A 26,638-nucleotide genomic window follows, 5' to 3' on the forward strand; every position below is an offset into this window, starting at 1 on the left:
GTTAAATAACCAAATTACTATAGTAAGTACCTATTCATTTCCAAATAAAGTAACAGAATTTCCATCTTAAATCAGCCATAAATCCCCTCGTGACAGGGGCAATGGAAGCGTGTTGTGTTTATCTATGGGTAATGCTCGGCCCGCTCAGTTTCCCACCACATAACACCAGCAAATGGCCAAAAAGAGTACAACCAGCACACCTGCTTTTACACTACGATTTGACTATTAGATGTTCAATGTTTCTTTAGAATATTAAAATGAGAGTTCAGTTCACTTAACAGGTTTAACTTAAAATGAGGGACACTTTCTTTTTAACTTAAAATGAATCATTAATCACATGAAATAAATAATAATGTTCAGAATGAGTGTCAAAGCAACAGAATAGCTAGGGCTTTACAATGATGGAGAAAACCTGGATACATGTTGGGGTTCATAGGGTCAAATCTTCTTGGAAGTCACAGAGGGTGCATGGCGGGACATGTCAAAATGCTGAATTCTGGCACTTTAGCAAGTCTTAATTCATATATATTTTTGTTTGATTAATTTAATTCTCAATGTAATCTATATTAAAGGGCACTTCATTGAATATAACAGGCTTTTAACATTCAATATTGGTGCAGAATTTCTACTTAAAATATCAAAGGGACGCAGAAGGCAATCATTTTGTGGAACGACCCATGTCGTTGGTATTTGGGAGAGTGAACGTTATTGTGTAGTGTGTAATGTGATGTGTTGTAGTCTTTAGTGTCATTAAACTGAGCCTTGGTTAGTGTTAATCCCTCAGACAGCCTCTCTCTCTGATTCACCTCCTGCTCAGGACTCCAGGATCTCCCTCAGACAGCCTGAAACGAAACACCATGACAAATACAAGGACCTGGACATGACTCAAAGGAGCCAGAAAGTAGAGGAGATGAAAAGAAGTTTGGTTTCACAACAGAATATGTTCAAAAAAGCCACATCACAAAGTGAGGCTGCTGTAAAGGCTAGTTATATAGTGGCAGCAGAGATCGCAAAATCAGCCCGGCCCTTTAATGAGGGAGAGTTCGTGAAAAAGTGCATGGTGAAAGTTTGTGACCTCGTATGCCCAGAGAAAAAGCAAGCATTTTATTTGTAAAATTATTAGCCAGTGGAAAAAGTTTATTTTGGTATTTAAATCAGAAGGCTGCAAATAGAAAAGAGGCATACGATTTTTATTTAAATTTGATTTATTTAATAAATGAATGCCATTGGTGTTTTTTCATTTGAAATTCGATTTTGCATGTCTCCACTATTAAATTATATATTGTATGGTAATAAGCGATGCTTGTTCCATATTCAATGTTAAAGCAAAACTTGTTTGGGTCCATATTAAAAGGTTCATTTGTTCAATGTTGGCCCTCGACTTTGTTCAGGTTTTACATTTTGGCCCACTGGGTATTTGAGTTTGACACCCCTGCTCTAGGCCTACCTGTTTTCTCTGACTTACTGAGCTTAGTTGGGTTCACAAATAACAACCCAATGTATCACCAATGCCAAAGATTTGTATAACTAAACCAAGATAGACCACAGCTTGTTATTTCCAATGGGAATAAATTAGTCATAGTGTGCAGAACAAGCAAGGAAGTGGGCAGAGCCAAGCACGCGCTAGTGATATCCTATTGGCGTGTTTTAGTATACATCTGCATATTTCCGTTAGGGAACGCCTACTCTGTGAAGTGTACATGCGCAATAACTCAATTCACCTTTGCACTCCTAAACAGCGCAATCTTAAAAAATGTTGCAACGGGTAAAGTCTACAAAACTTAGTCCACTCATAACAGATTCTAGTTTTGGGAACAGAAAACTGTAGCGATCAAAGGTTTCGTCGATGAGAAAATGTACAGAATGTCAGACAAAATCCATCTCGTTCCATCTCCCACCAGTGGGCTTCCTCTCATCACCATATTTGGTAGTGAGTGGAAACACCAACAGGATGCTTCACATTTATACATCCAGTGATATATCGGTCTCATTGCTCTATCCGTGCCAATGCAGTAAGTAAGCAGGATTCAGGCGGCCATATTGGATTAGCAATCAACCAAGGTTTAGGGTGTCAAACTACATTCCTGGAGAGACATGTGTCTGCTGGTTTGTTATTTCCTTTGTGTCCAATTAAGACCTAGACAACCAGCTGAGGGGAGTTCCTAACTAATGAATGAATTACATTAGTTGACCAATCAGTACAAGGGAGCTGCAAAATTCCGCAGACAGCCGACCCTCGAGGACTGGAGTTTGACACGTGCTTTAGGCTAATACGCCTAGTTACACAAAGATCCCCATCAAACATGTAGCATATTTACATGCAACAAATAGACAAGACAATATAAAAGACAGGAGTGTATGTAGTTTACTTAAACATTTTAATGACATTATTAATCAGTCCAGATGAAGAAGAGAACAGTAACGTTGTGAGAAAAGCCTCTACATGTTGCTAGTCCTGTACAGTCAGAAAGAGACATAGAAAGACCAGGGACACACTGGGAAAAGAAAAGCTACTTCAGTCAACCATTTTGTTTTGACATTAGTTACCAGAAGGTTGTTACAAGTATTATGGTATTTACATAGTGCAAAGGACTGGTTGTCATGGCTCCAAAACACACTGATGAGTTACAGAGAAACCTGCACACAGCCAGCGTACATTTTAGTACGAGACACACCGTCGTTATCACCTATATCAGGAAGGGCTCAATTCAGCTCATTCAGAAAACCCTCGTAGAAAACATGGTCCGTTTTCAATTGACAGATACATTTTTTTTCTCAATTACATTTTTGTCAGTTGAATTTCAATTCACTTCCTGAATTGAAAATGAATTGACCCAACTCCTGACTGTCTATTTATTACACAACTCCCTCTCTCATCCCTCCTTCCTTCATATTGCATATGACCCAGCATGCCACTCCTATACATGGCATCCTCCTCCATATAATAATACATAGCTTGATTTCTATATCATTTACCATCAAATTACATGATCAACTTATTCATCTTTTTTCTATCAAATGTCTTTAAGAAAAAGGTGATTGGGGTGTTTAATACACTGTAGTTCAAACATTATATTTACTTGGTTATAACTGGTGAGGTGGATAATTACTTCATGAATATTCAGAGGCTCCTGTGGTGGCTCCCCCCTTTGACCCCTGTGTTACTAGTGAGTCACATGTCCTGGGTCAAGTTGGACTACCTGTCAGTTTCAAACCCAAATAGTCTCTGATAATAGCTAGTTACAGTACATTTACCTGTCCACCCCAACAAACACACACGCTACCACCGGTCAATGGACTGGGACCTAAACCAAGTTAAATCAGAGGGCTATAGTAAAACACAGAAGTCAGCTAGCAACAACAACAACAAACAATCCACTCAGAAAACAACCCCAAACAGATTAACACAATATTATCATCAATATTACAGGTTAAAGAGTCTCAGAAACAGCTATACAGGTTAAAGAGTCTCAGAAACAGCTATACAGGTTAAAGAGTCTCAGAAACAGCTATACAGGTTATGTACATCAGACATTTGTTCTGGTTTCAGATACTGTTAGTATATGTCATGTGACATGTCATATCATTCATGTTTTCAAGGGACACGCCATTACTTTTTAACACGCCATTTTCACATTAGTAGACATTGGTTTGGTCCTGGAGATATTGACTATGAGGTTAAAAAGTGGTGAGATGTCCCTTTAAATCACACCCACTGAAAATACTACATGATTACTGTGATGGTTGACCAATGTCAGAAACACATCATGTAGGTTTACAAATTCCAGCAACTTTCCCGAAATTCCAAGGTTGGAGGATTATGTATTTTCTGCTTATTCCCAACAGAGTCTGTGAACCTTCCAACCGGGATTCCTGGAAAAGCTGGGAATTTTGTAACCCTAACAAGGTTTTAGATTGGTTTTGGGAGACAGCCTGTGTATCCAATCAGGGTCATGCTGCAGATAGAACCACCATGAATAGAGCTGACGTGATTCCTCTACATGTCAGAGAGGCATGGCTGTTCTACACAATCATATTTTCTATCTGAACAACGCAGCCCAGGTGATGGGCGTAAACTAACCTCAGGTTGCAGGTAGTCCTAAAGCCAATAGGAAACAAATACACAAGCAACCAACCAATAAGTATCCTACGCAAGCTCCTCCCTCCCAGAGCATGTTATGACGACCCAGTGGGGGAACAAACAACGCAGACAGGTCAGAACAGAATGAAGTTGTAATGTATTGAGATAAAGCTGTAGCGACCCAGTGGGGGAACATATGAGGAGGCAGATGAAGGTAATAAACATGGGAAGGATGTAACATAAGTCTTTTGATGATGGGACGGAGACACACACACGTCCAGCTGTAAACCCTCAGCCCTGCAGGGGCTCAGCAACCTTCTGCTTGGACTGAACCACCGGACCTTCACTATGAATAACCCAGGGATGACAGAGGGAGGGTGGCGCTCTGAAAGGAGAGAGAGTTCTCTTCTAGTTAGTCTTTATAGTCAGCAGTCTCATTGACAGTTCTATCATCTCCATGGCTCTGCGTCATACAGACAGACAGAGGGGAAGCCTCTCCTCACAGCCTCTTCCTATCCCGGGGAAACCTGGAGTGGTGGGAAGGGAACCAGGGCTTCCCTTAGCCCGACCAGACCAGTCAAGCCCATTCGATGTCAGACCAGACCAGTCGATGCCAGACCGACCAGACCAGTTTAGGTGAGGCAGTTGTTTCAGGTCCACATCAGTGAGAGGAGGATGAGAGTAACAGAGGAGTCCATCCATCAGAGAGACCAGGAGAGATACTGCTGTCTGTAGTTTGAAGGTTGGTCTGTGCGTGTGTGTGTGTGTGTGTGTGTGTGTGTGTGTGTGGTCTGATTCCTGAGATAATGTCTGAAGTCCAAAGTTACAGACAGAGAGGAGAGTTGCTGGTTCAACTGTGAGAAAGAGAGAGGGGGGGGGTGAGAGTGTGTGATAGAGGTGAAAGAGTGCAGGTTAGGGGAACAGGTGAGAGGGGGGGAGCGAGGAAGACAAGTGATGGAGTGTACACAGAGCGAACTTAGCAAGAAACAAAAAAGAGTGCGAGAGAGAGAGAGAGAAAGAGAGGGATGAATTAGGTCTAATCAGCCAGTAATATTATTGGCCTCCATCTTCTCCGTCCTCTCCAGCCCAGTCTCTGTGACATCAGCAGAATCCAACTCCTCTTCCTCCTCACTCTGCACTCCCTCCTCCTCCTCTTCCTCCTCCTCCTCCTCTGTGCTGTCCTGGCTCTTCCCCAGCTGAAGGTTCTCCAGTGTCTTAGACACCCAGCACTCAATACGGCTGATGACCGCAGGCACCTCCACAGAGATGGGCTCTGGTGTGTACTCTTCCTCCTCCTCCTCCTCTTCCTCTGCCTCCTCCAGCATACCGGGGACCAGGGTGGAGGTGGTGGAGGTGATGGAGGAGTTGAGGAGGTCCCTGCAGCTCCCATCCAAACTGCCTGTCTCCGTGCTCTGCTGGGAGGCCAGCTCCAAGCGGTCGTCTGCCCGGCCCTCCTCTCTCTCCCCCGGGCCTGAGCCTGGAGCAGGGACGGCTGCTCTGAGCTGGAGGGTAGTGGAGTAAGGGCTGCGGTTGGTGGTGGTGGAGGGGGGCTGGTTGTCTCTCTGCAACCCAGAGGAAGCAGCAGGATGGCTGGGTTTAGCCTCCACAGGCTCCAGCCCATCTGACGACTCCACCATACTCCTCCAGTTGGTCTCTGAGGAGAGACATTTCAGATTATATTCACATGTAAAGAGAGACCTCTATGATCTCAGAGATGGGTCAGAGTCAGGGTTAAAGGTCGGGATCAGGGTCATCTCTTACCGTACTCCTTCTCGTTGACCTCAGAGATGGGTTCAGAGATGACGGAGCAGAAGGAGATGGCGGAGGCAGCGGAGGGGTTCCTGGAGTGGCCCATGTGGTGGGTGACCTTCTTGACGTTCTTCAGCGCCTCCTCAGCCTGCTCCTGCTCCAGCGCTGACACCATGTCCTTGTAGGACTTACGAGCATCCTCCGTCAGAGACACTAACCGGTTAAACAGACCCTAGAGGAGGGTGGAGAGGGAGGGGTGGAGGACGGGGAGAGGGGAAAGAGAAAGACAGACTTTACACACTTCCATTTGCTTTTTTTCTGTAAAAACCCCCACCAACTTACAGTATTAACAGGTGTTATAAACACGCAGACAGGTTGTGTTCAATGTCTTACCTCTGCTCCAGAGAAGTTGAAGACGCCCACCACACTGACCGGCACCAGTTTGTTGACACAGCGTCCGAGAGCCTTCCTACCCAGAGCAAACACAAACGGGATCTCCTGTTCTCTGGCCATGGCTATGACGTTGTACAGAGCCTCATCTAGACCCCCTGCAATAGACAACACACAATCACTAGTTATGTATAAGATTTGATGCAGCCTTTGCTGAGCATATTAATATGCTGCCGCCCTCTGGTGGACACTTAAATGGCGATTGGGGATGAATATTTGAAATATTCATAAACTTAGCATGCATTTGGAACCCCACACCCCAAGATCAGGGTGATGTTCAGTTAGGCACACTAGCTAAATGCTTAGCAACCGCAAAAACAAAACCCCGTGTTCTTATTGGACCTGGTTGAGTAGTACACTCTGGGGTTCACTCCTTTTCAAAAAACATAACCCAGGATTAATGACAAGAATGACCCCTGACCTTTGGCCTGGATCTTCTCACAGTTGGGTGAGATGAGGACACACTTGATCTTGTGGAGCTTCATGTGTTTGGTGACCTCTCTAAGGCCCATGACCAGTCTGCGTTTGGTCTTGGCTTTGCTGGGGTCCTTCTGATAAACCCTCTCCTGGAACCGGACTAGTTCCTGCAGCAGCATCGTCACACTCTCATCTATCTCCTTATTCAACACCTGATTACAGTACCTGGAGACAGAGAGAAACACACACTAATATTATAAACACATTCATCCATCTCCTTATTCAACACCTGATTACAGTACCTGGAGACAGAGAGAAACACACACTAATATTATAAACACATTCATCCATCTCCTTATTCAACACCTGATTACAGTACCTGGAGACAGAGAGAAACACACACTAATATTATAAACACATTCATCCATCTCCTTATTCAACACCTGATTACAGTACCTGGAGACAGAGAGAAACACACACTAATATTATAAACACTCTCATCTATCTCCTTATTCAACACCTGATTACAGTACCTGGAGACAGAGAGAAACACACACTAATATTATAAACACATTCATCTATCTCCTTATTCAACACCTGATTACAGTACCTGGAGACAGAGAGAAACACACACTAATATTATAAACACATTCATCCATCTCCTTATTCAACACCTGATTACAGTACCTGGGGACAGAGAGAAACACACACTAATATTATAAACACATTCATCCATCTCCTTATTCAACACCTGATTACAGTACCTGGAGACAGAGAGAAACACACACTAATATTATAAACACATTCATCCATCTCCTTATTCAACACCTGGAGACAGAGAGACACTAATATTAAAACATACATCAGATTGTTAAACAGCCATCACTAACACAGAGAGGCTGCTGCCTACATACAGACTTGAAATCATTGGCCACTTTAAGAAATGGATCAATAGGTCACTTTAATAATGCCACTTTAATAATGTTTACATATCTTACATACTCATCTCATATGTAAACTCAGCAAAAAAAGAAACATCCCTTTTTCAGGACCCTGTCTTTCAAAGACAATTTGTAAAAATCGAAATATCTTCACAGATCTTCATTGTAAAGGGTTTAAACACTGTTTCCCATGCTTGTTCAATGAACCATAAACAATTAATGAACCTGTGGAACGGTCGTTAAGACACTAACAGCTTACAGACGGTAGGCAATTAAGGTCACAGTTATGAAAACTTAGGACACTAAAGAGGCCTTTCTACTGACTCTGAAAAACAACAAAAGAAAGATGCCCAGGGTCCCTGCTCATCTGCGTGAACGTGCCTTAGGCATACTGCAAGGAGGCATGAGGACTGCAGATGTGTCCGTACTGTGAGACGCCTAAAACAGCGCTACAGGGAGACAGGACGGACAGCTGATCATCCTCGCAGTGGCAGACCACGTGTAACAACACCTGCACAGGATCAGTACATCCGAACATCACACCTGCGGGACAGGTACAGGATGGCAACAACAACTGCCCTAGTTACACCAGGAACACACAATCCCTCCATCAGTGCTCAGACTGTGCGCAATAGGCTGAGAGAGGCTGGACTGAGGGCTTGTAGGCCTGTTGTAAGACAGGTCCTCACCAGACATCACCGGCAACAACGTCGCAAATAGGCACAAACCCACCGTCGCTGGACCAGACAGGACTGGCAAAAAGTGCTTGTCACTGACGAGTTACGATTTGGCTCACCAGGGGCGATGGTCGGATTCGCGTTTATCATCGAAGGAATGAGCGTTACACCGAGGCCTGTACTCTGGAGCGGGATCGATTTGGAGGTGGAGGGTCCGTCATGTCTGGGGCGGTGTGTCACAGCATTATCGGACTGAGCTTGTTGTCATTGCAGGCAATCTCAACGCTGTGCGTTACAGGGAAGACATCCTCCTCCCTCGTGTGGTACCCAGCATGACAATGCCACCAGCTATACTGCTCGTTCTGTGTGTGATTTCCTGCAAGACAGCAATGTCAGTGTTCTGCCATGGTCAGCGAAGAGCCCGGATCTAAATCCCATTGAGCACGTCTGGGACCTGTTGGATCGGAGTGCGAGGGCCATTCCCCCCAGAAATGTCCGGGAACTTGCAGGTGTCTTGGTGGAAGAGTGGGGTAACATCTCACAGCAAGAACTGGCAAATCTGGTGCAGTCCATGAGGAGGAGATGCACTGCAGTACTTAATGCAGCTGGTGGCCACACCAGATACTGACTGTTACTTTTGATTTTGACCCTCCCTTTGTTCAGGAACACATTATTCAATTTCTGTTAGTCACATGTCTGTGGAACTTGTTCAGTTTATGTCTCAGTTGTTGAATCTTGTTATGTTCATACAAATATTTACACATGTTAAGTTTGCTGAAAATAAACGCAGTTGACAGTGAGAGGACGTTTCTTTTTTTGCTGAGTTTATATACTGTATTTTAAACCATCTACAGCATCTTGTCTATGCCGCTCGGTCATCCCTCATCCATATATTTATATGTATATATTCTTATTCCATTCCTTTACTTAGATTTGTGTGTATTAGGTATTTGTTGTGGAATTGTTAGATTACTTGTTAGATATTACTGCACTGTCGGAACTAGAAGTACAAGCATTTCTCTATACTCGCATTAACATCTGCTAACCATGTCCTTATTCAACACCAGGTTACAGTACTTGGAGACAGTGATAGAGAGGGACTAGGGTTAGGTAACATTTGGGGAGGCCTCTTCAATGATATGCTACTCCAAATACTGCGATATCCCATATAATCGTTTTGCACCGTTAATGACCGAATCTTATTTACGATATTGGTCACATTATCATTAAATAATCGTAGTATGGCAAAAAAACAAGGCTTAGTTCATTAATTTAGCCTTAAATGCACAGTTTTGATTTGTACATTTCAATTAGAGTACAGTCTTGCACATCACAATATATCGTCAATGTCAAATATCACAATATTAGATGTAATCATATATCGGCCCAACCCTAAGAGGAACACACACAAACAGGTTAACACACACAATTAGAAAACACTCACACACCATTGTGTAGTTCAGTGGTTCCCAACTCCAGTCCAACAACACAGTTTTGTTGTAGCCCCAGACAAACACCTGATTCAACTAAACATCATCCCCTCTGAGTAGAATCAGGTGAGTTTGTCCGGCGCTACATCAACGTGTACTGTTGGGGGGACTGGAGGAATTGGGAAACACTGGTGTAGATATGGTATGATATGGTGTGAGGAAGAGAGGAGAGGCATAGAGAGGTAGTAGGATGTCTGACACAGTGCTTAAGGGCTGGAATGAGACAAAGGGCCTACAGCCCAAGACATTAATAAACAAAGCAGTGCCTGTCTGTGTGTACGTACAAGTCCTTATTGTATAGCCCTGCTCTAAACACCCATTGGGCGGATAGATATTTATGTTACTAAATGCTTCTGTGTTGCTAACCCACCAAATGAGTGTGTGACATTTGAACCACTAGGATTCTCAGTACCAAGCCATTTCTGTGTGTGTGTGTGTGTGTGTGTGTGTGTGTGTGTGTGTGTGTGTGTGTGTGTGTGTGTGTGTGTGTGTGTGTGTGTGTGTGTGTGAGAGAGAGAGAGACTCACTCTCTGAAGCGGCGGCTGTGTATCTTGGTGATGGCGTTAGAGGCCATGGGGCTGCCGATGCCGGAGGAGCCAGGGGATCCCTGGGAAACAGGCGTGATGCTGTACGGAGAGTTCTGACTGGCCGGGGACAGGGACGCGTCATCACTGGGCACGCTCAGACCGTTCTCTACAGGAAACAGACGGTGCAGAATATCACAGGGGGGTATATTAGACAACACCACGTCATACACGCAGATCAGTAGGACCATTAGATTTGCAAGAATTCACTTTAAGACCAAGGGAATGGTCTAAAATGAGCAAACTCTGCCAAGGTCCCGTTTGAGGTCATCAGTGAAGTGTAACTCCTCCTCTCTCTGACCCCTGACCCTGTACCTACCCTCCTGAGAGGTAGGTTCCCGTGTGAGGTCGTCAGTGAAGTGTAGCTCCTCCTCTCTCTGACCCTGTACCTACCCTCCTGAGAGGCAGGTTCCCGTGTGAGGTCGTCAGTGAAGTGTAGCTCCTCCTCTCTCTGACCCCTGACCTGGTACCTACCCTCCTGAGAGGCAGGTTCCCGTGTGAGGTCGTCAGTGAAGTGTAGCTCCTCTTCTCCCTGTTCTTCCTGGCTGGTAGCAATCTGATCCACACACCCCTTCCCCCTCTTCCCCTCACGCTCCTTCAGAATGATCTACACAGAGAGAACAGAGACTGGGTTAGACCAACACACCCCTTCCCCCTCAGACACACATTGAGATCTATCCTCTCCTCCTCTCACCTTCTTCAGGGCGGTGGGTCGTTTGACTTTAGGGATCTCTCTCTCCTTCCCTCTCTTCAGGCGTGGAGCGCTGGAGTCCAGCATGTTGAGGGGGGCAGAGTGGGCCTGCTGGGCCTTCAACATTGATACTATACCTGACCCTGCTCCCGGCCCGGCACCTGAACCATGGAACGGGGCTGCTGTACCCACTGGAGAGCGAGAGAGAGAGAGGGCAGTCAGAGAGAGCGAGAGAGAAAGGGTGAGTGACGGTGCAGTGTGTGGGGTGCGGTGTGTGTGGTGCGGTGCAGTGTGTGTGTGTGTGTGGGGGGTGCGGTGTAGTGTGTGTGTGTGTGTGGGGTGCGGTGTAGTGTGTGTGTGTGTGTGTGGGGGGATGCAGTGCAGTGTGTGTGGAGTGTGGTGCGGTGCAGTGTGTGGGTGGGTGTGTGTGTGTGTGGGTGCGGTGTGTGTGTGTGAGTGAGGTGTGGTGCAGTGTGTGTGTGTGTGTGTGTGTGAGGTTCAGTGTGTGTGTGGGGTGCGGTGCAGTGTGTGTGGAGTGCAGTGCAGTGTGTGTGTGTGTGTGGGGCAGTGTGTGTGTGTGTGTGTGTGTGTGTGTGTGTGTGAGGTGTGGTGCAGTGTGTGTGTGTGTGTGAGGGTGCGGTGTGTGTATGTGTGTAGTGTGTGCAGTGTGTGTGTGTGTGTGTGCAGTGTGTGTGTGCAGTGTGTGTGTGCAGTGTGTACCTGTGAAGGACAGTGGTTTAGTATTGGTTATTTGTCGAGCCTTCATGGCCTGCTGCTGTTTCTCCAGAGCAGCCAGCATGTCTCCCAGGTCCAACTGGACTGGAGTCTTACTCTTCTTCCCTGCTGCTTTGGTCAGTGCCTCCTACAGGGAACAGCAACACTGGCTCAGCACACTCATAGTAGTACAATACAACTAGCAACCGTTTTTCCATTATAGTCCTGCGCTATGACTAGCTGACAGTGCATGCGGGTATCTGTAGTTTTCTGTGAAAAGCTAACAGAATGCTTGCTGGTGCTTGTAGTTATCTGTGATTAGCTAACTGTAATTTCCTAGCTGACAGTGCATGCTGGTATCTGTAGTTTCCTAGCTAGCTAAGATATTGTATGCTGGTACCTGTAGTTTCCTCTGCTCCATGCTGATCTCAGAGTACTCCTGTGCTGTAGCCAGGGCAGCGGCCAGGGCCTTCTTCCTCTGACTCTTGGCCCTCTTGGGGACGGAGGTGGTGATGGGGATGGGGGTCTGGACGATGTTGATGGGAGAGTTCTCTGGAAGGTTATCCAGCTGGAGAGAGGAGGAGGGGGACGGGGTTACTACTGGGATAGATTGTTTTGTGGTCAACCTTTCTACTCATTTTGGTGCAAAAAAAAACAAAAAACAAGTGAAATTCTCAAGGAAGGAAGGAAGGAGAGATTAGCCGGTCTCTCACCAGGTTCTTGGTTAGTTTGGACTGGTGTTGGTTCTGGGAAGGGTTAGGGTCTGGTTTGATGTTCCTCTGTGCCCCTCCTGAGACCAGCTCTGGAAACTCATCCTCATCCTGAAACAGACTTTAGAATTGACCAAACACCTAACTTGTACAGCTGTAACATACCATTACACACTGACTGAGGACTAGTTCACACAATACCTCAGCTTTTCTACATCTACAGCCTCACTAACTCCTAATACACAGTGACCAAGATGGAAACAAACAGATACATGAAGAACTGAAATCTCCTATTAATGGAGATACAGGATTTACATGACAGTTGTATCTCAAGTAAGGATTTGATTCCAACTAAAATGCATATTGTCAAATACAGAATTTCATGTAGATATCTCCCACCTCAAAGTAGAGGGGCTCAGGAGCAAGCACCGTCCCAGGGCCCAGTCCGGGCTGGAGCCGTCTCTGCCGCAGACCACAGTTGCTGTCTGCGGGGGTGGGGTTAGAACAGAAACGCCCCCCTGAGTACCCTGCATGGAAGTCCTGCTGGGGGGGGATTGGGGGTGAGAGGGTCAGTCAGAGATTTAATTACAGTTGCCCAGGTGAGGTCAAGATTTCCTCAGAGGCCCATTGTACCTGCGAGTAGTTTCTCTGATCAGGGGTCTTCCCTGTCCGTTGGAACGGGGTGGTCCTGTTGTCTGACCACGGCCTCTGAGAGGCCTGAGACGCTACGTTCACCCAGCTTACCGCTACACACACAGAGAGAGAGAGACAAATACAAAGGTAATACAGGACACAGCCAAGGGGAAAGGCAATGTAATCATCTCTCTTATCAGAAATCAAATGATGAATCATAAAGACAAAGCCTACCTGTCATTACACCTGCATCCACTCCCTGTAGAGACACAGAGAGAGACACAGAGAGAGACACAGAGACAGAGAGAGACACAGACAGAGAGAGACACAGAGACAGAGACAGAGACACAGAGACAGAGAGACACAGAGACAGAGAGAGACACAGAGACAGAGAGAGACACAGAGACACAGAGACAGAGAGAGACACAGAGACACAGACAGAGAGAGACACAGAGACACAGACAGAGAGACAGAGAGAGAGAGACAGAGAGAGAGAGACAGAGAGAGAGAGACAGAGAGAGAGAGACAGAGAGAGAGAGACAGAGACAGAGAGAGAGAGACACAGAGACAGACAGAGAGAGACACAGAGACAGAGACACAGAGACAGAGACACAGAGACAGAGAGAGACACAGAGAGACACAGAGACAGAGAGAGACACAGAGACAGAGAGAGACACAGAGACACAGACACAGAGAGAGAGACACACAGAGACAGGGAGAGAGAGACAGAGACACAGCGAGACACACAGAGACAGAGACAGAGCGAGAGACAGAGAGAGACACAGAGACAGAGACACAGAGACAGACAGAGCGAGAGACAGAGAGAGACACAGAGACAGAGAGAGACACAGAGACAGAGCGAGAGACAGAGACAGACAGAGACAGACACAGAGAGAGACAGACACAGAGAGAGAGACAGAGAGACAGAGAGAGAGACACAGAGACAGAGAGAGAGAGAGGGAAGAAGCATGTCAGATATTTCACTTCAGTCATGCAGGTGAAGGTTAGGTTATAGCTAGGTCTGGGGTCAGGGTTACCTTGTGTTTGAGGCTACAGTACTATAGAGTTAGGGTAAGGGATAGGGCCTACCATCGTAGGAGCTGTGGTAGAGTGTTCTGGAGCCCCGGGGCTACAGTAGTGTTTGGGTTTACAGTAGTTAACAGTACTATAAAGTAGTAAATGGTTAGGGTTAAAGGGGGGCTTACCGTAGGAGCTACAGCAGCGTGGGCAGTGTGTTGTGTAGCGCCCGGGGCCTGCTGGTTGTGTTTGGGGCTGCAGTATCCGCTGTCGCTGTCGATGTCCGCCTCACTGGAGCTCTCGGCAGGGTGCGAGGCCCGCCTTCTCCGGGGAAGGTTCTTCCACAGCAGGGGGCTGGCCTGCTCCCGTTCCGCACCACGACCACATGCACTGTCCCCTGGGAAGTCTACAGGCAGACAGATATCACAGATCAATCTATCAATACATTAAGCCTAGTCCTTGGACGACAGAGATATTTAAAATGGAGATATCTTTTTAGTCTAGGACCAGACAATCTTGGTCCAGGAAACCAGCCCCAAATGTATTTATTAAAGCCCTTTTTTTACATCAACGGTTGTCCCAAAGTGCTCTACAGTAACCCGGCTTTGACCCCAAAGAGCAGGCAGAAGCAGTGGCAAGCAGAGAAGTAGTATTTAGATGCTTATTGCACCTTTACTGGTTAACAACCAATGTGATGTCCATCTCATTGTGGATCTAACTCTTAGTCGCATTGAGTAGCGTTATTCCCCCAGCCAGAGGTGTCACAGAGGACAACACGTACTGCACACGTGCAGAGTAGACCTCTCCAACCGGAAACTCTACATTCCTTCTGTCTTCCCAGCAGGATGGGTATCATAGGCTCCGTTTACACAGGCAACCCAGTTCTGATATTCTTTCAACTAATTTGTCTTTTGACCAATCACATAAGATTTTTTCACATCAGATCTTTTTCAGAGCTGATCTGATTGGTCAAAAGACAAATTAGGTCAACAAAATAAATATCAGACTGGGCTGCCTATGTAAACGGAGCCATAGTGTCTCAGTATGATAAAGCGTCATCATTGTAAACCTGTTCTCTCAGTTCAGTAGGATCTAGATGCTCTGTGGTTGACTGTGTAAACCTAGCCATAGTGTCTCAATATGATGAAGTGTCATCATTGTAAACCTGTTCTCTCAGCTCAGTAGGATCTAGATGCTCTGTTGTTGACTGTGTAAACCTAGCCATAGTGTCTCAATATGATGAAGTGTCATCATTGTAAACCTGTTCTCTCAGTTCAGTAGGATCTAGATTCTCTGTTGTTGACTGTGTAAACCTAGCCATAGTGTCTCAATATGATGAAGTGTCATCATTGTAAACCTGTTCTCTCAGTTCAGTAGGATCTAGATTCTCTGTTGTTGACTGTGTAAACCTAGCCATAGTGTCTCAATATGATGAAGTGTCATCATTGTAAACCTGTTCTCTCAGCTCAGTAGGATCTAGATGCTCTGTGGTTGACTGTAGTTTCATTATGTAAAGCTTTTATACTGTAATGAAGGCTTAGACCACAGTCAGGTACATACAGTCAGTATACAACCCTGTACAGAAGTTAGAGAAGAGTTAGGCCCGTCATTCATCTGTGGACATACTTTAGACCAGTATACAGGGTTTGGCAATGCAAACCTGAGTCAAATCCTGAGCTCAACTAGTACTAGAATGTATTAGAATGTACTAGTATTGGTGCTGGTACTAGAATATTACTGATATTGTTACTAGCATATGTTACTGGTTCTACCACGTTACTGGTATGTTACTGGTCTATATACGTACCAGTCTGTTGGGCAGCGTCCACCAGTAGGACTGTCTTGGTCCGTCCGTCTGGCCCCGAGGAACACACCTCCTTCTGGACAGCTACAGTCCTCATAGGGGGCCTCCTGGCCCTCAGGGGCTGACACAACCCCACCTGCTGTTGCTGATAGAACATGGACTATAATAACATGAAACATTATTTTGTATATTGACGTTATACGACCCAATTAATGGTATTAATGAATTCATTCATTGATGGTATTAATTGATAATGTAATCAATAATGTAAAAATTATGTATGGACCTGAGCACCTTGTATTAGGGTAGACCAGCAGAATAACATGTTTGACCTCTAACCTCTTACCTTGGGTAGAACGGCAGGTCTGACCATGCCCCTCCCTCCTCTCTGATTAGCTAGTCCAAACACCTGTCCGAGAGGGGCCGGTCTCTCGCTGACGTCAGCTGATACAGGGTTTACCACGCCAGGCTGCAGGGGCCCGGCGTACGTTCCTGGGAAGGGCTGGTAGAGGAACAGAACAACTGTATTTTCCAGCTGTGACAAACATTCACACACACTCCACTACCTACCATGCTACAGGGCCCATTGACGGTGAATAGTACCTGGGATCTGACACCAGCAGCCCTCCGGGTTGCTAATTCACTTCCTTGTTATATCTCCTCGCCCAGGACTTGAACTAGCAACCTTCTGACTACTGGTCTGCCTCTAACCACCTAACATTTCAGCTACCTACCTGGTAAAAGCCCATCATGGGGGGGCAGGGGGCAGGCATGATCTGGTAGTAGGTGTAGTCGTTGGAGACTGGAGGCTGGGGGGAGGACAGGATGGGGTAAGCTAGGTACGGACCACCTGGGCTGGGGTTGGGCTGCTGCCAGCGCAGGTCCCCTCCTCCGCTATACATGTGGTGCTGTTGTCTGTAGAGGGGAGGGAGAGGAGAAATGATTGGTGGAGTGATGATTGTATGAATATACTGCAACATATTAGGACTAATATACCCAGAGGAGGCCAGGGACAACTGTGTCAAATTAAGACAAAGCTTGTTACACTGCTATCAGTGTAGAGCTGACTGTGTGTGTGTGTGTGTGTGTGTGGCACTGGCTGATAAGGATCCAGCTGACATTTTCACAGCCAGCGGTCTAGAGCGCAGACCACTTCCTGCTATTCAAAACAGACAGGAAGGAAACGAAGAAAGGAACGTGCAGCATGAGGCAGATCACCCCTGACAAAGAGAAACGCACAGGACACACACACAGGTATACAGCTCTCGATCACATCCAGGGCATAAAATTAACACCCGACACCTGCGGGTAAAAATGTATATTTCACCAACCCCATTGGCGGGTGGTCAATGTGCAGGGCTCTACAGTGCGAGCATTACATTCCTGAATAAAAAGTCAGAAGTCAAGTCTGAGCACATGTGAGTTAGTGTTCAGGAAATGTTGCAGTATCTGTTTTCAAAGTATTTCAACTATTTTGTTTCATAGCTGCTAATTCCACAAAGAAATATCAATCCTACAGCTAAAGTGGGAAGTTTACATACACTTAGGTTGGAGTCATTAAAACTCGTTTTTCATCCACTCCACAAATTTCTTGTTAACAAACTATAGTTTTGGCAAGTTGGTTAGGACATCTACTTTGTGCTTTTTCTAACAATTGTTAACAGACAGATTATTTCACTTAATCACAATTCCAGCGGGTCAGAAGTTTACATACACTAAGTTGACGAGTCCTATATCAACATAACCTGAAAGGCCGCTCAGCAAGGAAGAAGCCACTGCTCCAAAACCGCCATACAAAAGCCAGACTACGGTTTGCAACTGCACATGGGGACAAAGATCGTACTTTTTGGAGAAATGTCTTCTGGTCTGATGAAACAAAAAAAGAACTGTTTGGCCATAATGACCATCACTATGTTTGGAGGAAAAAGGGGGAGGCTTGCAAGGCGAAGAACACCATCCCGACCGTGAAGCACGGGGGTGGCAGCATCATGTTGTGGGGGTGCTTTGCTGCAGGAGGGACTGGTGCACTTCACAAAATAGATGGCATCATGAGGGAGGAAAATTGTGTGGATATATTGAAGCAACATCTCAAGACACCAGTCAGGAAGTTAAAGCTTGGTCGCAAATGGGTCTTCCAAATGGACAATGACCCCAAGCATACTTCTAAAGTTGTGGCAAAATGGCTTAAGGACAACAAAGTCAAGGTATTGGAGTGGCCATCACAAAGCCCTGACCTCAATCCTGTAGAAAATGTGTGGGCAGAACTAAAAAAGCGTGTGCGAGCAAGGAGGCCTACAAACCTGACTCAGTTACACCAGCTCTGTCAGCAGGAATGGGACAAAATTCACCCAACTTATTGTGGGAAGCTTGTGGAAGGCTACCCGCAAAGTTTGACCTTAGTTAAACAATTTAAAGGCAATGCTACCAAATACTAAATGAGTGTATGTAAACTTCTGACCCACTGGGAATGTGATGAAATAAATAAAAGCTGAAATAAATCAGTCTCTCTACTATTATTCTGACATTTCACATTCTTAAAATAAAGTGGTGATCCTAACTGACCTAAGACGGGGAATTTTTACTAGGATTAAATGTCAGGAATTGTGAAAAACTGAGTTTAAATGTATTTGGCTATGGTGTATGTAAACTTCTGACTTCAACTGTATGTCCCATCTGGCGCAGCTGTAGGCACTGAGTGAAATGCTGATAGATTAATTTTTGGAGGCACTGTGCACAGGCATAAAAGTTGGTCTAATTTCTACAAACGTCTACAAAGTGAGACTTTGTCCTCGTGTTTCTTGGCTATTTACATTGTCTTGCTCACAAGTTCAGTAGTTTTTCAACGTTAGTTTGAGTCCGTTGCTTCAACTGATAGCAAAGAGTCAGATCCCAAATCTCACACACCAAGGTTACCTCCTGCCCTTAAAGGGCCAGCTAAACAATTTGTCTATGATATTTTGGTTTTAAAAAATCCAGTCACAAAAAATGAAATTGAGCAATATCACATTTCTTGTTTTAGAAACGTTACAAAGCATGGTCATCTGTTTTTGGTGTGTTTTTATATACATGTACAGGAAAAAATATTTTGACTGGTAAAATAAATCGGAGTGCCTGGTATATTTTTATGCCCTGATCACATCCCTGGGTGGTAACTGATCATTCACAGCCTAGCTGTGTGTAACACTCACACTGTTTATGGGGGTTTCCTTAGGTGAATCAGAAGGAAGACCCCATCAGTTTTCCCACTGACATGGACACATTCCTGGAGTGTCAGAAACAGGAATATTACTGGACTACATGGAGATTCTTTCCGAGCTAATGCTAGGCTAACTGTCAGCGGCTCAGGGACAGAGGCAGGGTACTTCTAATACAGATTCATTATATCAGTGACAGTCGCACCTCAGGCTCTTAGTTGACCAGACACAGATGAAGCCTAGTTTTGAATGAAAAGGCATGTGCTCAGAAATTCCCCATTGAATATGGTTTTTAATCCAGGACTAGGCTTAATCTGTGTCCAGGAAACCTGCCCTTAGTGTGTAGGGTGTAGGCTGCATGATTTAGGGACTAAAAGATGAAGGGTGCATTATATAGGGTGCATTATGTAGGGTGTAGGCTGCATGATTTAGGGACTATATGATGGAGGGTGCATTATATAGGGTGTAGGCTGCATGATTTAGGGACTATTATATAGGGTGTAGGGTGCATGATTTAGGGACTATAAGATGTAGGGTGCATTATATAGGGTGATGTACCTACCTGTTGGGTTGGTTCTCCTGGACAAAAGGGTAGCAGGTGATGAGGTAGTTGGGGATAGGGGTGGGCTCCACCCCCCCTCCTCCTTCTCCTCCTCCAGACAGGCTCATGGTGACCAGCGCTCCTTCCAGACCTTTCTTTTGTGGGATAAACGGCTCCACTTCAGCTGACAGTTTCACATCCTGCAAGGAGAGACAGAGGCAGTCAGACACGGACGTCACAGACAGGACCTGACAGGAGAGGAGAGGACCTGACAGGACAAGACCTGACTGGACAAGACATAACCTGACAAGACATAACCAGACAAGACAGGACATAACCTGACTGGACAGGATCACCTCGCAATGCACCAGACAGACTCAGGAGTGATAGACCTCTCACTGTTGTGCCAAAAGAAGAGCAGTTCAAGTGACCCCATATGAGGTTATGTTCAGGTGAATGTGGGCCAATCAGGGAGAAATGGACAAGGACAAAGATCAGCTGGTACCAACAGCACACTCACGGTGTGAAGTCTTCCTGGAACTTAGTTATTTTAGTAACCCAAGGGGTGACATCAATGATCCATCAACAATCCATAGACATTTAGGTCTAAGATCAATCAAACAGGACTGGAGAGTAGGCTGTCAGTCAGTAGTAAACATTGATATCTGATTAAGAGACTGACAGCCCTAGGCTATATGACTGGACCACAAAGTCTGAGTAGGCATGTTACCTAAGGAGCAGCTCGCTGGGTGAAGCCAGGCTAGACTAATTATTAACATAACTCATGACTTCATCTGGCAACATCACCACGACACAGCCAAAACAACAGACCTGGTTCCTTCACGACAAATGAAACAACTGGCAACAAGAGACACAACTTTTCACTGGGTCTGAGAATGGAGAGTTGGAGTCAATGGCTGTCTCTGAAAATACACCTTATTACAATAGTGAACTACTTTTGACCAGGGCACATAACCTAGCATCCTGCCCAGGGGTATTTTTTAATTTAACTAGGCAAGATAGTTAGGAATTGGTTCTTATTTACAATGACGACCTAGGAACAGTGGATTAACTGCCTTGTTCAGGGGCAGAATGACAGATTTTTACCTTCTCAGGTAACGGATTCGATCTTGCAACCTTTCGGTTACTGGCCCAACGCTCTAACCATTAGGCTACCTGGCTACCTACAGTACATCAAGCTGCCTAACGAACCAGGCGATAGTCTCCTGCGCTATGGGCTGTTTTAATGTGGACAAGGCTACTTACTTATATAGGGAATAGGGTGCCAATTCGGTCACAGACGATGAAAGCCTAACAAAGTGTTGACCTTAGAGCTGTGTGATCAGGAGATGTGTGAGTGTAGCAGACAGACACAGCAACATGTAACCTGGTGCAATAGAAACACATCCTGGTTAGTCTGACACTGATCAGATCAGAGTGGTGTGGAGAGCAGAGTACTGTTTCCTTGTACTCAGAGAACATGACTGACTGAGGGCCTAAGAACACACAGTCCAATACCTGTGCTTTTAGCCTAACCCTTCCTATTAAGGTAGGCCACCACAATACAGCATTTTTAGGGAGTGCCTTGGAACTGTTATGCTTCATTGGTATTTTTTTTTGCTCCTTTCATCCAAAGAGCCCCTCTCCCTACCAGCTACCACTAACATTAAACGCTAGGTAGCACTCCTACCATCAGCATTCTGTCCCGAGACATTCCTTTCCTATGGCCCTGCCTGGTCCAAGTCTGGCCCTGAAGTTGCCCCTTAGATGCTGATCTTGAGTTAGTTTTGCATTTCCCCCACTATTGGTTTAGGTTAGGATTGGGGGAGGGGAAGCTGATCCTAGATCTGTACCTAGGGGAAACTTCACCTCAGAGCCACCAGAGAGCAACCAGCAGAGCCGGGGTAGTAATGACTCAGTCACCCAGCATCTTCAGGAGGACTTTATGGGCCAGCTATATTTAGCTGCTCATTCTTCCCAGAGAGATCACACTAGTAGCTAACTATGTGTTACATAAGGTCTCTAAAGACAACGTCAACTAGGACCCGGCCTACACAAAGATCCTTTAATTCAATTGTTCTACTTAATTCTGTGGGTCTACCTCTATTGCCATCATGCCACAGGGACAGAGGTGGTGGTTTGTGGTATGCGTGTGTGGTATGTATGTGTGTGTGTGTGGTGTGCGTGGGTGTGTGGAGGGGAGGAGGGCTGTGATGAAATGTAAAAATAATACAGGTCATAAAATATCCATCATAAAATGTATGTGTCAAACAAAGTATGTGTCAAACATACCTGTACAGCTAGCCTACACATCACAAACCACAGTATCATGTCAAGTCAACAGAGGCCTACCTCTCTGAAAATAAAATACAAAGGATGACAATTATCCATTGTTTCAAACAATGTCCTCCAGGGTTTGGATACGTCAGATGAGATGCAGCATACTGCTCTAGTATTGGTATCATCAGTGGATTGGAGGAGTGGAAAGATACTGTAGGCCACTAGATGGGACAGCAACAGGGTGACAGCCTGGGTCAAAGCTGGAAAATATTTATAACTGGAGCTGGAAATATTTACAACAGGTCAAGCAGCTCAGTGTCTTAAAGGAATGTAGTCAAAGCACTCTCAATGAGCTTTTACAAGTCTGTCTGGATGGGTGGGTTCTGGGTGGGCTCTGGGTGAAACTGAAGAAACCCCTCCCCACTGTTCCCTCTCCTCACCCCCCCACCCTGCTCTGTTGCCCCGACCAAATCACATTTTGCTATCAATTTAATTCATTTGTGTTTGTTTGTAGTCCTGGTGAATGCTGCTTCAGCAGACTTTAAACACTGATATGGAAACACTGAAATGGGTCTGACTACTAAGTCATGACCATTGGACTGTTTATCTAGGTTCACTTCTTATCAAAACTGACCATTGACATCATGTTGACTGAATCACAGGCCTTCCTGCCCAGCTAACACATCGGGACTTGCTGCTTGAGTCCCAAATGGCACCCTATTCCCTTCAAAGTGCACTACTTTTGACCAGAGCCCAATAGGGTGCCATTTGAGATGGAGTCCAGACCTATCACTGGGGCGGGCAGCTGCGGTCAGAGGATAGATCAACCTCATCCCCCCTTTCATTCTGAGAGGAAGAGGGAGAGTTGACACGAGTTCACGACACAAAGACACTCCATTCTCCCAGCCAGGGTCGGAATGTATGAATCCAGCATCAGTACAGCAGTGAGCACACACCACACACACCGCCATTGTTTCCCAGTGCTACTGTACTGTCAGTGGGCAGTGTGGGCTGACATCTGAGAGATCCAGGGGTCCTGACTGGTCAACACAGAGCGCTAGGGGTGACGTAGCCAGTTGAAAACAATACCCTGCAGTATACTAGACGGCAGCCTTCTGTGGCCTAAGCTATGGTGCCATATACTGTCATGGAATTAAGCCTAGTGAAAAATCTGACATTTTAAATGAACCATGCTTTGTTTCCATATGAGGTTTGATGGTTAGGTCTACTCTAAAGAGAGCTGGTTACTTTAGATAATTAGGTGAAGTTAGTTACACAAAACAGAGGGGTTGGTTGTGTTACTTTAGATGACAAGGATACTGATAGAGAAGTTGGTCAATTTAAACTTTAGGTGAGGGGCGGGGTGAGGGGGTTGGTTACTTTGTACGAGGGATGTTACAGGAAGTAGGCCTGGCTAGCTATAGGTGATGTTACAGGATTAGGCCTGAGAGGATCAGGTGAGGAGTGAGGACGGTGGCCCAACCAGGATAAGCCAATTACACAACTAGCTACAACAGAGTCAGTTGCTGTAGGGCTCCAGCCCTAGTCCACCAGGGAAAAGAGACTCCAAACCTCCCAATGTGTGTGCCATGGCTGGGGGAGACTCGGACAGGGAGTCCCTGGCTGTGTCCAGGTCTGGGTTCTTTAGCTCTGGGTGCCATTCTCCATTCCGCTGGTGTGAAGGTGTATGTTGTTTGTTCAGACTGAGTTGTATGTGATTGATTGATTAGCGCCTGGGATGTGAGTGAGAATAGCAGCGATTGTGGAAAAGGCTGCCGGTTGGCGTGTGTGTGTATGCGTGTTAGAGGAAGAGAGAGAATAGCAGCAATTATGGAAGAGCAGCGTTTATGGAAGATGCATTAGCAGGTAGCCTAGCGGTTAGAGGGTAAGGCCAGTCACCCTGAAAGTTGGCTGGTTCGAATCCCGAGCCGACTTGGTGAAAAATCTGTCGATGTGCCCTAGAGCAAGGCACTTAACCCTAATTGCTCCTATAAGTTGAGCTCAGCTCCAGATGTGTGGTGAAAAAGCCAGAGCAGCACTGGCCTGGCAAAACTGGGTGGGACTACTGGGCCATCAACCATCAAACCCTTTGTCCTTTCAAGCTTTTGTCTCTGATTCATTGTCTTCTAACATTCTCAGCTGGAAAAAGAGACGTTGTATTGTTCTTTTACTGTTGTTGAATGGGAGGGGGCAAGAGAGGGAGCAATAGAGAGTGGTGGGTGGATGAGCGAGCTCGAGCGTGTGCATGTACACTACATTTTGAAAAATATATTAAAGTCACAAGCATGAAACCATCTTGGGTCCTTGAAATCGCCCATGCACCATCATTACATCACTGTGGACCAAAACTCAGCTTATGTGGCATTTGATGGTGACACAGGAGGGATTCATCCAAATCAAATCACATTTTATTTGTCACACGCGCCGATTACAAGCCCTTAACCAACAACTCAGTTCAAGAAATAGCCAGCTGAAAACAATACCCTGCAGTAAACTAGACGGCAGCCTTCTGTGGCCTAAACTATGGTGCCATATACTATCATGGAATTAAGCCCAGTGAAAAATCTGACATTTTAAAAATGGGTGCTTACAGTAAGTCAGACCACATAATAGAGTAGCTAACTTGCATCATAGTTAAGTTACTCTATGCGCAGCAGGAGTCACTCACTGGAATGTGATTCAAATGCAAAAGAACCGGACATTCCTCCAGAGCGAATCAGCTGACTAGTTAGTTGTCAACAATCTACCACACACACACTGCAGACTGGAAGTTTCGGGTAACTGTTCACTACCTAGCTAGTTAACTTACCCTGGTCCGTATTATAATAACTATCTAGCTAGTTATTTAACTGTGTGTCAAACATCAAAGTTCCCCAGATAGCTAAGTCAGTTCATGTCAACCGATATGTTGACATGAACTGTCACTAATGTCAACACATTGTGACAGTATAAGTACTGTAACTAGTTTAGTTAGATACTCAATATAGTTAGCCTCAATTAAAACATATCTAGAACATAGATCAGCAAATCAGGGAGAACAGATGAGATATTGTCCATCCAAAATGACATGCGTATAAAAGCTGCTTAGCTAACTGGCTAGTTAGCCAGTCAGCTAACGTTAGTTCACTTGCCTTTACTTACACGCGTGCCCAATACGCGTAGCGATCTAGTTAGATGACAAATCATTGACAATAATCAAACATCGGGTAAAATCACTGACACTTCTAAAACATTAAAGGGACATTATTACCTGCAGATACGTTTTGGGCCTAGCTAGCTAGCTTCGTTTTCCCATTAGCTAACTAAAGCTAGTAGTGCCCTGTTACCAGACATAATCGGGTCCGTCATTACTTCGCAGAGAAAATCCCTCTTTACCTTATCACAAGAGTCCATGTCAATCGCTGAGACCGCGGCAGACCGTCATTGAGCACGCAGTGGTCGTCAAGATATAGGCGATTTAATTTTCTTCATTGTAAATGTTGAGACATTTGTGTGAAACACACCCTGTTTTACCTCTGCCTAGTTGAACTGTTGCTGCCTAGCTAGCTCGGCTAGCTCTGAATGTGTCAACGTAGAAATGGAATGGCAGAAGAGATGGTCATCTGCGACGGAAAGCCCACAGTCTCAAACATTGTTCGTCTTTGCCTTCGGCGTCTGTCACTGATAAGATTTGATGGACCATAATAGGCCTACTGTGCAAAAAGTATATCTATTTTTTTGAGTAGAGCAGCTACAGTTGAAGTCGGAAGTTTACATACACCTTAGCCAAATACATTTAAACTAGGACATTTAATCCTAGTAAAAATTACCTGTTTTAGGTCAGTTAGGATCACCACAATTTTAAGAATATGAAATGTCAGAATAATAGTAGAGAGAATGATTTATTTCAGCATTTATTTCTTTCATCCCATTCCCAGTGGGTCAGAAGTTTACATACTCAATTAGTATTTGGTAGCATTGCCTTTAAATTGTTTAACTTGGGTCAAACGTTTTGGGTACGTTTTGGGCCTACCACAAGCTTCCCACAATAAGTGGGGTGAATTTTGGCCCATTCCTCCTGACAGAGCTGGTGTAACTGAGTCAGGTTTGTAAGGCCTCCTTGCTCGCACACGCTTTTTTAGTTCTGCCCACACATTTTCAATAGGATTTAGGTCAGGGCTTTGTGATGGCCACTCCAATTGTCCTTAAGCCATTTTGCCACAACTTTAGAAGTATGCTTGGGGTCATTGTCCATTTGGAAGACCCATTTGCGACCAAGCTTTAACTTCCTGACTGGTGTCTTGAGATGTTGCTTCAATATATCCACATAGTTTTACTCCATCGTGATGCCATCTATTTTGTGAAGTGCACCAGTCCCTCCTGCAGCAAAGTACTCCCACAACATGATGCGGTCACCCCCGTGCTTCACGGTTGGGATGGTGTTCTTCAGCTTGAAAACGTCCTCCTTTTTCCTCCAAACATAACACTGGTCATTATGGCCAAACAGTTCTATTTTTGTTTCATCAGACCAGAGGACATTTCTCCAAAAAGTACAATCTTTGTCCCCATGTGCAGTTGCAAACCGTAGTCTGGCTTTTTTATGGCAGTTTTGGAGCAGTGGCTTCTTCCTTGCTGAGCGGCCTTTCAGGTTATGTCGATATAGGATTCGTTTTACTGTGGATATAG

General features: G+C 45.4%; 1 protein-coding gene across 6 annotated transcripts; it reads right to left on the reverse strand.

The window, feature by feature from the left end:
- Positions 1 to 2,361: 2,361 nt before the first annotated feature.
- On the reverse strand, positions 2,362 to 25,578 carry secisbp2l (SECIS binding protein 2-like). 6 transcript variants are annotated; one of them, XM_071401029.1, is made up of 19 exons: positions 25,349 to 25,578; positions 19,715 to 19,893; positions 16,693 to 16,873; positions 16,305 to 16,460; positions 15,962 to 16,103; positions 14,343 to 14,560; positions 13,372 to 13,396; positions 13,138 to 13,250; positions 12,904 to 13,047; positions 12,508 to 12,615; positions 12,195 to 12,362; positions 11,801 to 11,942; positions 11,084 to 11,271; positions 10,783 to 10,996; positions 10,333 to 10,498; positions 6,702 to 6,922; positions 6,224 to 6,378; positions 5,843 to 6,062; positions 2,362 to 5,735 (listed from the first exon to the last, which is right to left on the reverse strand). In XM_071401029.1, exons 1-19 carry the CDS (start codon positions 25,364 to 25,366, stop codon positions 5,122 to 5,124), a joined length of 3,372 nt encoding a protein of 1,123 aa, XP_071257130.1. In that variant the 5' UTR covers positions 25,367 to 25,578; the 3' UTR covers positions 2,362 to 5,121. The 6 variants fall into 6 exon arrangements, with proteins under 6 accessions (XP_071257130.1, XP_071257129.1, XP_071257131.1 ...); XM_071401028.1 differs by having other exon boundaries at positions 12,904 to 13,044; positions 15,962 to 16,118; XM_071401030.1 differs by having other exon boundaries at positions 10,864 to 10,996; positions 15,962 to 16,118.
- Between the last annotated feature and the right edge of the window lie 1,060 nt (positions 25,579 to 26,638).

The sequence above is a fragment of the Salvelinus alpinus genome, chromosome 5, assembly GCF_045679555.1.
Source record: "Salvelinus alpinus chromosome 5, SLU_Salpinus.1, whole genome shotgun sequence".
NCBI classification, from domain to species: domain Eukaryota; kingdom Metazoa; phylum Chordata; class Actinopteri; order Salmoniformes; family Salmonidae; genus Salvelinus; species Salvelinus alpinus.

Excerpts from the sequence above, each read along its gene's own strand:
- secisbp2l (XM_071401027.1), bottom strand. Across the intron at positions 12,616-12,903 it reads CTGAGCCCCTCTACTTTGAG|GATGAGGATGAGTTTCCAGA; the intron begins GTGGGAGATATC and ends AGTCTGTTTCAG. Across the intron at positions 11,272-11,800 it reads TAAACCACTGTCCTTCACAG|TGGGTACAGCAGCCCCGTTC; the intron begins GTACACACTGCA and ends CTCGCTCTCCAG.